Genomic DNA, 12,763 nt, shown 5'->3' on the forward strand with positions numbered 1-12,763 from the left:
TTCATTAACATAAGCATTTTCCCATTCTCCACCCCAATTCCAACAATTCCAGCTCTGGTTGTCTGGAATGGTGATCTGCGATGAACATCCCACACAGTCTTCCTTCCAGGGTCTTTCTCATCTCTGGTCAAGCAGACTCTTCTTTGTTGCTGATGTCAGGATATCCCTGCTTCTCCTTTATCTCCTTCCTGCTTTCCTTAGTCACTGCAGGCCTGGGCCTTTTCAAGATTGCTTATCACAGATCTCCAACTATAGCTGCAGACACTCCTACAGTAGGCCTTGTTTAGATTTGCAGATTATCAACTGATTACCACAAAGAAACATCTCTACAGAGTTTGGTACTTTACAGTTTGTCACAGACACCCTCAAAATGAGCATCTGGTCTGTGAGACCTTTTTGCCAGCAGTCCTTGATTTTCCCTGTATCAGCAGGAGGCTGCTTCGCGTGCAGCAGTGTTACTGAAGCAGGTGCTACAGCAAGTGGGTGGGTAAAGAGCAGGTGCTGGAAGATCGATAATGTTGTAGAAGTCCTGTCCAAGAGGAAAGCAAACAGCGATTCAGCATCACGGGGAGGTGAAATCTCGAGTGTGTCCAAGGTGCTGCACTACAGAATCTGCTAGTTACACATGTATGTGGCGTTTAACAACTGAAAGCTTTTGCCGATAGATCCCTGCCACTGGTTCGATCGCATCTGCAGTGGAAGCGGTCAGCGGGAAGGACGAGGATGCAGATGGAATGGTGAGGGAGGTGAGCCTCGTTAATTTGATGAGGCGACCGCACCTCTCACCACCCATTGGGAGATGAGAGCGTCTCCCAGGTGGTCCGGATGGGTGGACGTGGTCTCCCAAACCAGCAGATGTCCCAGCCCGCAGTCCCTCAGCCTGCTCATCGCTCGCGTACGAGGACCACCGATGACCCCTCCAAAAGCAGGGCCCTCGCTGCAGCGTCCCGGGGGCAGCGGGGCGGCGGCTCTGGCACCTCCCGCCGCTGGTGGGGAAGGCGGGACGGGCCGCGCCGGGCCCGCCCAGAAGGAAAAGAGCCGGGTTCCCCCGTCCGGTGCCCAGTGTGGGTCTGGAGGAGACTCCGAGGCTATGGAGGCTTTCTGCGGGTCCCGCTTCTGGGTGAGCACCGCGGCCGCGCCGCCTCCCGCAGAGGCGGAAGCGGATTGGGGAGGGGGGTGCGGAGGGGCTGGGGGAAGCGGGGCCGTGCCCCGTTTTGCTCGCAGATTCCCCGGTCAGGGAACCGTGTGCAGGCTGCCGAGGGCCCGAGCGGCCGGGCTGCATCTTCCGGAGGCTGCCGAGCCCCGGCCGGAGCTGGGGCAGGGCCGGCGGCGTCTGTCTGCGACTCATCAGACAGACCAGGGCAGGGCCTCGCCAGACCCCATGCCACGGACGGAGCTGGGGTGGCTCTTTCAGTCCTAGTCCTGGACCTCATAGTGATGAACTCGGCAGGTGCCTTCGGAGAGGTCCCATTTGAGCCTGGCTGCTGCTCTTCAGGATCACTCTGAGGAGTAGCGGAGTGCAGCCTTAGTTCCGTGCTTTGTTGCTGCTAACGAGGGATGGGACTATGGCAGCGAGGGGCGCGGGCGAGCCTCTGAGGATAGCAGGGACTGCTGTTAGTGTTTGGAGCTGACAGCCCTTTGGGAAACTGCAGTGCTGGAACAGGAGAAGGTGGGGAAGCGGCCGCCGCTGCCCGCTCTGACGGGCGGGTGTGCCAGCGCCGTCACACGGGCTCGGGCAGTGTCTCCCCGGCTGCAGCCTCTCTCTGCGCGGTGCAGGAGTTACCTCGGACCTCACCAAGCCGTGAGGAGCTGAGCATGTTTGGTGAATCCGGAACCTCCCTCCACGAAATCAGCCTTTGCACGTCCCTTTCTCTTCTGTTGATTTAGCTCAGGGGGGTGGTATCAAAGATGAGCGGGAATGAAAAGGAACATCTGAAGATGAGTCAATGCTGGAAAGCTGTTAAAGGACAACACAAGCAGCTGGCTGTGAGGGCTTAATCACAGAATCAGCCAGGTTGGAAGAGACCTCCAAGGTCATCCAGTCATCTTCAGAGGACTAATTAATTTTCAAAACCTGCCCTAACAGTACTTTTAAAAAGAGGAATCAGGCTCCTAAGCCCCTTGGTTCCATTTCTTTGTTCAGTTTCAGGTTTTATTTCCCAGCACTTTGCATGCTCACAGTTGGCAGGTGAGCCTGCTCAAACACGTATTTTCACGTCTTCTTTCCACACTAAACTCTTACAGAACGGGAACAGGCACAAACAGATCAACACTGCTCACCAGGGTATTGATTGCTTCCAGAGGCATGTCCTAGCTTCCCAGGGGAGGCTTGTGTAGCAACTGCTCTGCATGGCCAAAGCTTTTGGTAAGAGCTTGTGGATAGGTTAATGTAAAATGTTCAGGTGGTTTTGCTGGCTCTAAGCATGAGGTAAAAGCATCATTCTGCAATTCATGCAGCACTGTTTATACTCTTTGTGGTGCTCTGCTCTTTACTGCACTCATATGGTGCCTCCTGGTTTTAGTATTGCCAAGGATTTTCAAAACTAGATTTGCAAGAAGTAGTGTAAAGGTAATCCAAGGAAGAGATCTGAATTAATGAGCATTTATTTACTCCATAAATTATGTAGTCTAAACGTGTTCAACAAAGCATAAACTATATTTAAAAGGTGCTGCTTCAGCCTTGCTCCAAGTAATAGCTCAGGTGTGAGCAACGCTGATTGCTCTGAAAAGTCAAAGTTTGGACTGGCAGAGGAATGTGATTGCTGCCCCAGTCTGTCAGGGACAATGTCAGGCACAAGTCACAGGGCTCTCCAGGCACTTTTTTGTGTGTAATTGTCACATCTTCACATCCCAACATAAAATACTATTAAAGAATAAAAGATTGAATAAAAAGAGATGAGCAGGGTTCCTCAAACTGAAGCAAAGTGCTTCGTAAGAGTAGACCTTCCATCTGCTTAGTTGGGTTTAAAACCGTGCTCAATAGCTCTGTGAAATGGAACATGGGACCCCATGGCCAGCAGATGGGTATCAGTGACTACCTTACCTCTGGTATTTCCTCTGCTGGCAGGAGTGTGTGCAGTGAACTGACCTAGTGAGAGATTTTAAGTGATGACCACCTAGACGACAGTCACTCTGAAGTGATGTGCTGTGCAAATCTGGTGTGCTGTAAAACCCCACAGGTAGAAGCATCTTTTTGCAGTGTGTCCATGGAAATGTGGGTTTCTCATGCTGCCACATGCTCAGGAGGGGAGAACAAGGTGAGAAGCAGCTCCTGGCCTCTGTGTAATCCACTGATGTGTAGCCTCCCAATTCAGATCCAGAGCCTGATAAGCTGTGGAGCAATGTTGACATTCACTTATGGAGCTGCTGAGTCTTTCCCCATGTTTTGTTGAACTCTAGATATTTTTGGAAGCTGAGTGACATTCAGGTGTCTGTTTTAGTGCTGTTTAGAGTGCAAGGAGAGGTGCTGTTCCAATCTAAACAGTTCTTTGGTTTGGAGTTTAAAGCAATTGAATACTTTTCTGTGGGGAGGAGGTCAGAATCCAAACAAAACCATTCAGAATTCATTTCTGAGAATGTTTACATTGAAATATATCATCTGGAGCAGAACACTGGTTTATCTTGGACTTTTTTTGGCTTATCAAAAGTGTTAAGGTTTCAACTCTTTGCCCTGATGCAGAGTGAGGAATTCTGCTGTAAATATTGACAGACTGGGATTTTCTGTTTGTGCAGGGGCAAAATAATTTCCTGTTCAACCCATTTCAGATGTGAGAAATTAGAGGAGACTCTGCAGCTCGCACTAGAAATGCAGAGCTTCTGGCTTCTAGCGGCCGCTCTACCTGTTGGACGTGGAATCAGCAAGTCACTAGCGCCCACAGAAAAGAACAACCAGCACATTATTCTTCCCAATGCAGTCTGAGGAATCTCTTTATCTGAGCTGTCTGCTCCAGTTGGGAAGCTAACTGTTGCTATCTGCGAGCAGTGTTCCCATGCCCAGCACCTTTCACAGGAGATGAAGGTGCCGGTGCCTACCCACGCAGGGCAGGCCTTGGGTGTGTTACTACTGCACATAATTACCTCCTGTTTGCTGTGTCACATATTTGCTATGTGAGCACAAATGTGCTGGACAGGTGTGCTAAGTAGTGTGACCCACAAGCTCTCTACCTGAGGAGCAGATGCAGGTGAGTTAGTGCTTTTCTGTGGCTGGCTGCCACCGCAGTGAAGCATGAGCGGTTCCTCTGGGAGTGGATCTCCTAGGGATCGCTAGGAAAGTGATCTCCTAGGGAGCATTTGCTACAGAAGTGTTTAGGTCCAGTGACCAAACAACGGGAGCTCAGAAGCCCAAATTCTGTGCCAGCGTGAGGACCCGTGGCCTTGCTGGGGCTCAGATGATGGGGAAGAAGTGGCACCCTGGCTGCTGTGAGGATAGAATGTCTGGTGGCCTGCAGGAGGTGGGTGCTGCTGGGGTGATGAGTGTGAAGACATTAACCTACAGATAGTGCCAGGCTTGAGCACCAGCTTTGGGTTTGGTGTTGGTGTTTCTTTTTTGACAACAATAAATAGGAAGCAGGGAGGACAAATGATAAACTGCTTCAAAGGGATCACAGCCTGGTCAGTTATGGATGAGATCTGGGCATGCTCCTTTCCACCCTGCTTAGCTGACAGAGCTCAGTTTCCTTGCCTATTCTGTGTCTTCACATGCTGATGTATGTCTTTTTATTTCCCCCCTGTCCCATGTGAAGTGCTGGCTCCTTCATCCAGAGGCTATTAAGTAATTCAGCAGGAAGTTGCAGCAACTCTCAAAAGTAAACAGCACCCCAGCCTTGGCTTTCAGATTGTGTTGTACAATACCTTTAGCTCTTTACGCTGTGGATAATCCTTCACCTTGAGTCATGCTGTGAAGCGTTGGTAGATGTAGGCTAAAAGTCATGCTGCCCCCTGGGAATGCAGCTTCCTGCTCTGCAGGTGCCAAGTGCCACTAGTCTGCCCTCTGCATAATTTCCCCTTTTGCTTCTTCATGTGCCATGCTGAACTTTCTGTCGCTCAGAATGGCTTAGGATAGCTGTACTAAGGAAGAAGTGTTTGTGCCAAGGAAGAGGATGATGTGCCTCTGGTAACATGTACACACCCACCCCAGTTTATGTGGTTTGCCCCTAAATTAATAATAAAGCATCGCATTTCATTTATTCCACTTTGTTTCAGTTGAATTAGTCCAAGTAGAGGAAGAGTGAAGCAAAAGGTGGTAGTAGGGTGTTCTGCATCGAGAGGGCACTGCCTCTTTACTTGTTGGCTTCCCTCCTGCCCTGCGTGACAGACACAATGTTCAGTGTTTACAGACAATCTGGACACGGCAGAGATCTCCACAGCATCTTCAGCTGCATCCAGCCTCAGGTATCTGAGTTCCAGTTCTGCAGTTCTCTTCACGAGCCGTCAGGTATCTGTGTTCAGTCTCATGCTAGGGAGGAGATCAAAATAGGTAACTTTAATGTCTCTTCAGGCATCAGATCTATTAAGTCGTGCTCACTCAAAGGGTAGCTGTGTTGGTAACACCCTGTGCTTGAAAGCAGTTGTGGCTGTTTGAGCTAGATTTCTAGCTCAGACACAAAGAAGTACTCAAGCTCACCATCTTCAAGGTTTCAAGCTTCTCGAGTTGCATGGAAGCTACTGCTAAAGGATTTGGGCCTCATATCCTAATGTCGAGAGCAGTATGAATATCTGTCATTGGGCCCTGGCTAATGCTCCATGGTAAGTGGTGTAACAGACTCTGAATCTCCTTGGGGAAAAAAAACCTTCATCTGGGACTTAGAATCATAGAATCAACCTGGTTGGAAGAGACCTCCAAGGTCATCCAGTCCAACCTATCCCCCAGCCCGATCCAGTCAACTAGATCATGGCACTAAGTGCCCCATCCAGGCTTTTCTTGAACACCTCCAGGGATGGTGACTCCACCACCTCCCTGGGCAGCCCATTCCAATGGCAATCACTCTCTCTGGCAAGAACTTCCTCCTAGCATCCAGCCTATACTTCCCCCAGCACTTGAGACTGTGTCCCCTTGTTCTATTGGTGGTTGCCTGGGAGAAGAGGCCACCCCCCACCTGGCTACAGCCTCCCTTCAGGTAGTTGTAGACAGCAATGAGGTCACCCCTGAGACTTCGCCAGGCTAAACAACCCCAGCTCCCTCAGCCTCTCCTCATAGGGTTTGTGTTCCAGGCCTTTCACCAGCACCAGTGACAGCTGCCACTCTCAGTGATCTATGGAGTCTTCAGTGACACTGCCAGCTGTTGAAGCTCAGGACAGTGCCATCCACTCCAGCAGAAACCATGAATGGGATTGTTCCAAGGGGAGCAGCCACTGCCATGTCCTTCAGGCCAGCACACTGACATGTCAGAGGAACAGTGCAGTCCTCAGGGCAGGAGAATCATAGAGTTAACCAGGTTGGAAAAGACATCATTGAGTCCAACCTGTCACCTGACCCTTCTAATTAACTAACCCACGGCACTAAGTGTCTCATCCAGTCTCCTCTTAAACACCTCCAGGGATGGTGACTCCACCTCTCTGGGCAGCCCATTCCAATGCCAATCACTCGTGCTGTGAAGAACTTCTTCCTAGCATCCAGCCTGAACCTGTCCCGGCACAGCTCAAGGCTGTGTCCTCTTGTTCTGTCCATGGGTGCCTGGCAGAGGAGACCGACCCCACCTGGCTACAGCCTCCTTTCAGGAGGGGAGGCAGATGATAAGCCTATCATGGCCAGCATCTGACCAGCATGGCTGAGTCCCATCTAGAATTCCAGCCTGCAATTCCAGAATTCCAGGAAAAAGGATTTCTAGGGAAAAAAACCAAACAAAACTAGGGGAGAAGAATCTTTTTCTGCCCGGGTACACTGTGGCTTTGTGAGAGCTGGTTCACAAAGATAGAGACACAAAAGCCTGCTTGTCCCTCACTTCCCTGTGTTTCCTGGGGAAGGGACAGTAAAATGTGAGGATGCTGTGATATGGAGCAGATGCACGGACCCACCTTGCTGTAACGGAGGATTAAAGCTCCACAGGGAGACTTCTCTGCAGCAAGACTCAAGGTCCAGCTTTCAGCAGAACTGTTCCTCCCTTGTCACAGCTTGGATCATTGTAGCTTGAGAGCACAGGTGGCAGATGTCGTGTCTGGGACTTAGGAATACTGTAAAGTGTGTCTCCTGGAGAGATGTAACTGAAGCGAAAGCTGAGTCCCACGTGAAGCTCCTTAAAGTGGAGCTTTGTTAATCCCTGCCACAGAGCTGTGAGCTAGAGCAGAGTGAGGGAAGGAAGACTATGTAATGGGAGGTGTTTGAGATGTCAAAGTGATTTAGTTCCAGAAGTAATAATTTATTTTCTTCTCTCTGAGAATATATTTGACACTTCTGCAATTAAAAGAAAGTAAGAAGAAATCCTCCTTGTGAGGCACTTCAGAGCAGGACTGGCTGGGCACATTCAGCTGAGGGTGTTTGTACAGACCATAGCTGAAGGTGATTCTATGAGAAATGGGGGATGTGGGGTGTCAGAAATTGAGTTTTAAGTTTATGTTTACATTGCTTAGTCTGTATTGGACAGAAGCTGTCCATGAAACTGATTTGGGGTAACCCAGCTAGGAGAGTTCTGCATTTGCTCTGCTTTCTCTGGTGTGTTCCTATTCTGTGGTCACCTGATGCCATCTTTTCCTTATCTCTGAACATTCTGGCATCCCAGCACTTGCAGGCCAGCCTTTGTCTTAAGAACAAGAGAAGAAAGAATGGCTGAGAAGCTGCGGGGGCAAAGGAGCAGTTGTTTCCCGTTGGGCATACCCAGAGTGGTGCTTTGCAAGCTCCTTTTCTCTCTGAAGCTACTGCCATGGCTAAGGGCCAGGCTGTGGATTTCACCCTTTTGCTGAGCAAAAGTGACTGAAAAAAACAGGCCTGTGGCCTGAGAGAGTGTGGTTTGTGCAAATGAACTCTGAGCTCACCTGGGTGAGTTCTGGGTGATGAACCTGGCATTAAAGCTCAGCAGCACCTGGAGCCTCTGGCTGCCCTCTAGCCTGTTGCTGTGTTTGACTTGGTGCTCCCCTAATCAGTGTCCCTGCAGTTGAAGGGTAGTGCTTGGGATGGCCATCACCTCTGTGCCCTGCCTTCACCAGGTACTGCAACCTTATCATCACTGCAGGCAACTTGTAGGTGCCAGCAGCCGAGTGGCAGAGCAGCACTGATGATAGTTTTTGGTGCAGTCCCTTTTATTGTTACTGTACAGCAGCCCAGCTGCAAGGGCTGGATTCAAATGGGAGTCAAGGTGGGAAGGGGAGAAAGTAGAGCAGAGCCCACCTCATCTGCAGTTGTTTCTACCTCTTCTTAAATGAGCTGCACTCATTAAGATTCTTGAATCAACCCAATTTCTGTCAGCTGGAAAGAGCTGAGATGGCTCAGATTAGGCATGTTCCCCATCAGCCATCCTCACGCTGGGCAGAAACAGGGAAACCCACTGCTGTGTTTGTCCTTGCAGGGGGCCATAGGAGAGGCAGCCCAGAGTGCCCCTAAGCAGTGTGAGGCTGGATCAAGAAGAGGTCAGAGGTTACTGCCCTTAGCCTCCTGGGCAGTGAGCTGGCAGCTGTGAGCTGTGATGGACGTGCTGGAAGTGACCCTTCTCAACTTGTGCTGCTGAGTGTTTCCTCTTCTGGGATGCCAGATGATGCTTACCCTGATTCAGGGTCACAGAGCTGCCTGCAGAGTGCTTTCTGTGGGCTTCCTTGAAGGGGACCCTGAGACAGAGGTGTGATGCAGAGAGGGAGGTGAGCAGCTCTCGGGGCAGCATAGAGCTGTGGGACATTTGTGCCCTCCACCGTCAGCGTTTCTGTAGCAAGTCCAAAGGAAACCCTCAAACCCAGGCAGCCCAAGGCAGACGTTTTCATCATCCATCCAAGTGGGACACGAGAAGCACTCCAGCCTGCTCGGCTTACCAGGTCAGAGTTCAGAACATTGAAAGGCAAAGCCTTGAAGACAGGAGTCAAAGGGCTGGTGTGTCACTCTGGCTGTTGCCTCTTGTGTTTGTTCTCACGGGTGGAGTTCTGCAAGTTCACTGCTGTTTGGAAGGGTGTTTACCAATGTTCAACAGCTGTGGCTTGGTCACCATCGAGTGCACTGAGTCTTCATGTCATATCCTGACTCAAAATGAGTAGTTTAGGTCTGGAGTGGATGGGATGTCAACATGTATGCTGCCAGCGTGGTATGTACAAACCCAGCTCTGTGGCAGCAGATCCAGCCTGGTGAAAAATGTGCTAACAAACACAATTTTCAGACTCCCAGATTCAAAAAGTAGCAGCAAAACTTCACAGCAGAGCCCTGCTGCATGGCACAGCAGCATCAGACCACTGCAGGTCACTCTCAGGCACAGCAAGTGCTGTGCATGGAATTGCACAGCTGCGATGTCTCGAGCACCTTCTCCTACCAGGGACCCTCTCACTGTGCTGGAGGATGGGAAGAGATTGGCTCTCAGAAAACACCAACTTATTCAAAGGGAGACTTTTTACAGAAACAGACCTGCTTCAGGACTTCTTGATTGTCTGATCCAGGATGGAGTTGAACTTGGGAAACCATTCCCAAGATAGTCATTAGTGAGGTCTGTTGCTTTGGAGTTGAGGTTCTCCTTCAGCCACCACCTTGGTTTCCCATGTGCCACGCGAGCTGCAGACTCTTGCTGGTCTTGGTTGGGTGCTGCAGCTTGCATTTGATGTGATTTTGGAAAGGTTCTGCTTTTATTCTCAGGGATAATTCAGTCGAATCTCAAAATCTGCTTTCAGCTTTGTTTCTTTTTGGACAGAATTTTTGCTTTCTGGCCAGCTGCAGTTTTGTGCTCAGAAATGCAAGTCCTTTGCCTTGTTTAAATAAGAGTTAATGAAAACCTTTAAGTGGTTTGGCAGCCCCAGTCTGTGCCTTGGATACAATAGGCAGCCTGTGTTCGCTCTGCAGTTAATGGACATCTGGGGCAGCTTCTAAGTGGCTGTCAGACAGAAAGCCACTTCTGGACATTTTGCTCTTAAGGAAAGGTTTAAATTAAGAGTGCTGCTTTCTCCCCTCTCTCCCCTCTCCCCAATAACTTTTCTCTTAAACAGAATCTTTGTTTTATTGTATGCCCAGCTTTCCTCTTTCCAGGATTTTTGCCAATAAGCCAAAGGAACACAGTTGCAACCATGCTCAAGCCATTGCTAAACCGCCTGTAATTTAGAGGGGAAATTAGAGTCTTGTGGAATAAGTGTTAGTAGGTCAGCTCCTGCTTCACAACTAAAGGGCTTCTCAGGCCCAAGCTTCTAGAGGGCATCTCCTGCCTCAGGCAGGGTAGCTGCTAGGAGACCTTATGTTGTTCGAGATGCTGGAGTGTTTTGGTGGTGATTCAAACGTGGATGCTCTTGAAACATCATCTTCCCTTCTGGAGCCAGAGTCCTGCTTGCTGCAGAAGCAGGCAGAAATAGCTGGAATGTGAGGCCACAGTTTGTTTGGGTTTGATCTTGTACTTCAATTGCAGTCTAATGGCCTCTGTGGTGCTGGTGTGTGGCTCAGGTTTTCCCTAGGTCTGGACAAACCTGTCTAGGTAAATGGGAATGTTCTTATTCCCCAGGCCTCGAAAGGAATTACTCCTTGACTAGAGAGGCACTAACTGCACAGCAAAGGGCTCAGTTCAGGTGCACAGCTAGTGGATTATGCCACCCCTCACCACTGCCAGGGGTTTAATTTGTGCCAGAGCTGAAGTACTGAGTGACAACCTTGTCACAGTTCAGCAGCCTGCCAAGGCTTTGAGCTCCTGGGTATGGGTGTGGACTGAGGCAGTGACAGACATCCCTTCTGCCCCTTCCAAAAGATCAGCACCAGGATGGGAAGGTTGTAGTCAGGTTGTGGCTCTCCTTACATCAACCATTGCCCTCAGCATGAATGTCTTTTGTATTGGGGAACTAAAGCAGGGGTGGGAATACTGAAGAATGCTCAGACTGGCTGGTTGTTCCTTTTCCAGAGGTGGGGAGAAGTGGCTCAGATTAACCAAAACAGCTTCTGCTGGGAGCTCCTACCCCAAAATAATGAGGTACAAGTAAGTGGTTCAGGCACAGAGATGAGGCATGTTTGAACCACAGATAACTCAGTCACAGCATCAGCTTGTTAACCAGAGTGCAGAAAGTAAGGTTATCTTTCCTGCAAGTATTTAGGGACCACATTTGCGGTAACTCCTCAGGAGGCAAAATGCAAGTTGTGAATTTCCAGCAGGTTTGATTAAACCCAGGTTCCCCTCAGTGTGCAGTGAGTACTGAAACGTTTATCTTTGGGCACAAGCCGCCTGTGAGCTGTGGTGTCCAAGGTCACAGATGGAAAGTGTTGCTTCCACTGCTTGCAAGAGCCTCCCCATGCCTACTTTCATGGACAATGCCTTCCTTTCACCTTTGTCTGCAAGAGAGAACGATTAGAGTGGAGGCAGTGAGCGAGAAGGACAAACCTCTAGTCACAAAGGAAGGGGTTTCCCCCAGGTCAGCACAAGGTTGATCTGAATCTGATCATTTTTTCCAGTATTGGACGTTCTTGCTGGATGAGCTCTCGGGTTGAGGGTTTTTCCTGAGGAGTTTTGTTTAGCCTTTGCACTCCAGGCAGGGAGGGCCTGAGGAATGCCGTGGGACCAGCAGCTGCAACAGAGCCTCTGCAGGGACACAAACACAGAGGATTTGCCTGCTACAAGTCTGGTGTCCAAATCTGAGGTACAGGAGGGCAGAAGACTGTCCAGGCTTTGGCCAGTATTGCCAGCTGTACCTTTTGCTGTAGCAGATGGACTGGGAGTAGCTGGGATGGGTATTTCTGGAGAGCTTGTACCAAGGCAATTTGCTAGCTCCAGCAGAATTTGGACACAGCTCCTTCAAGCAGCTGTTGCAGTTTGCAGCACTTTTGCCTCTCTGTTAATAAATGGCTCCTCTCTTTTCTAGGACTCAAACCTTTCTGTGTACACTGATAATCCAGACCTGACTCCGTGTTTCCAGAACACCATCCTGGCATGGATCCCCAGCATTTACCTGTGGAGTGCTCTACCCTTCTACCTTCTCTACCTGAAGCACCACAGGCGAGGGTACATTGTGCTGTCTGTGTTGAGCAGGTTCAAGACGGTAAGGATCTCTTTGCAGTGCTCTGCCAGTAGCTCTGGAGGTCTTTAGCATGAGGTCAGTGTTTAGGCAAGTGCTGCAGCAGAGTTGAAATGAAGTTCCCTCTGATTTGCGGGGAGCTGAAGAACTTGCTGAAGAACGGCAGCGAAAGGACAAAGTTCTGGCGAAGCTTACCAAAGGATTGCTCACCTCTCAGGACATCCTTCCCACAGCCACCTCGGTGGGTAGGGAGAGAGTTGATTGCTCTGCAGAAGAGAGCTCACCCCTTTGCTAAGCCAAAACTATGCTGCTTCACCCTTAGCTTTAAACCATTGAGAGCTACAGCGCCAAAACCTTCAGGTGAGCCTAGTGAGAATTTCATCTTGCTGTGAAGGTGAACACAAAAAGGTATTTTTTAAGCCACTCTCCCTACCCAATAGCTGTGTGAGCTCATCTGCATCTTGTGCTTAAGAGAGAGCTGGTTTAGGAATGGCCAGTAAGGAAAGCAAGCAAGTCACTTTCCACTGGCCATGGGAGAACTGGGGCTGCTCCTGGGACCAGTTCCAGGCTCCTGCTGCAGGGCATGCCTGCCTTTAACCTGCAGACTGCCTGGGACTTCAAACAAAACTGAATACTATGGGCAAATGCCCACATATTCATG

At 49.9% G+C, this 12,763-nt stretch overlaps 1 protein-coding gene across 5 annotated transcripts in view; it reads left to right on the top strand.

Annotated features, from left to right (window-relative positions):
* The first annotated feature begins 689 nt into the window (after nt 1-689).
* Nucleotides 690-12,763, top strand: part of ABCC3 (ATP binding cassette subfamily C member 3) — a 44,446-nt gene continuing 32,372 nt past the window's right edge. For 2 of the 5 annotated variants that reach the window (XM_064150467.1, XM_064150468.1), the window contains exons 1-2: nt 782-1,120; nt 11,950-12,126. In XM_064150467.1, the coding sequence (XP_064006537.1) occupies nt 800-1,120; nt 11,950-12,126 (498 nt within the window). In that variant the 5' untranslated portion in view covers nt 782-799. Of the gene's footprint in view, nt 1,121-11,949; nt 12,127-12,763 lie in introns of all 5 variants that reach the window. The other 3 variants (XM_064150472.1, XM_064150471.1, XR_010303912.1) reach the window with 3 other exon arrangements.

The sequence above is a fragment of the Pogoniulus pusillus genome, chromosome 11 (assembly GCF_015220805.1).
Source record: "Pogoniulus pusillus isolate bPogPus1 chromosome 11, bPogPus1.pri, whole genome shotgun sequence".
Classification (NCBI taxonomy): domain Eukaryota; kingdom Metazoa; phylum Chordata; class Aves; order Piciformes; family Lybiidae; genus Pogoniulus; species Pogoniulus pusillus.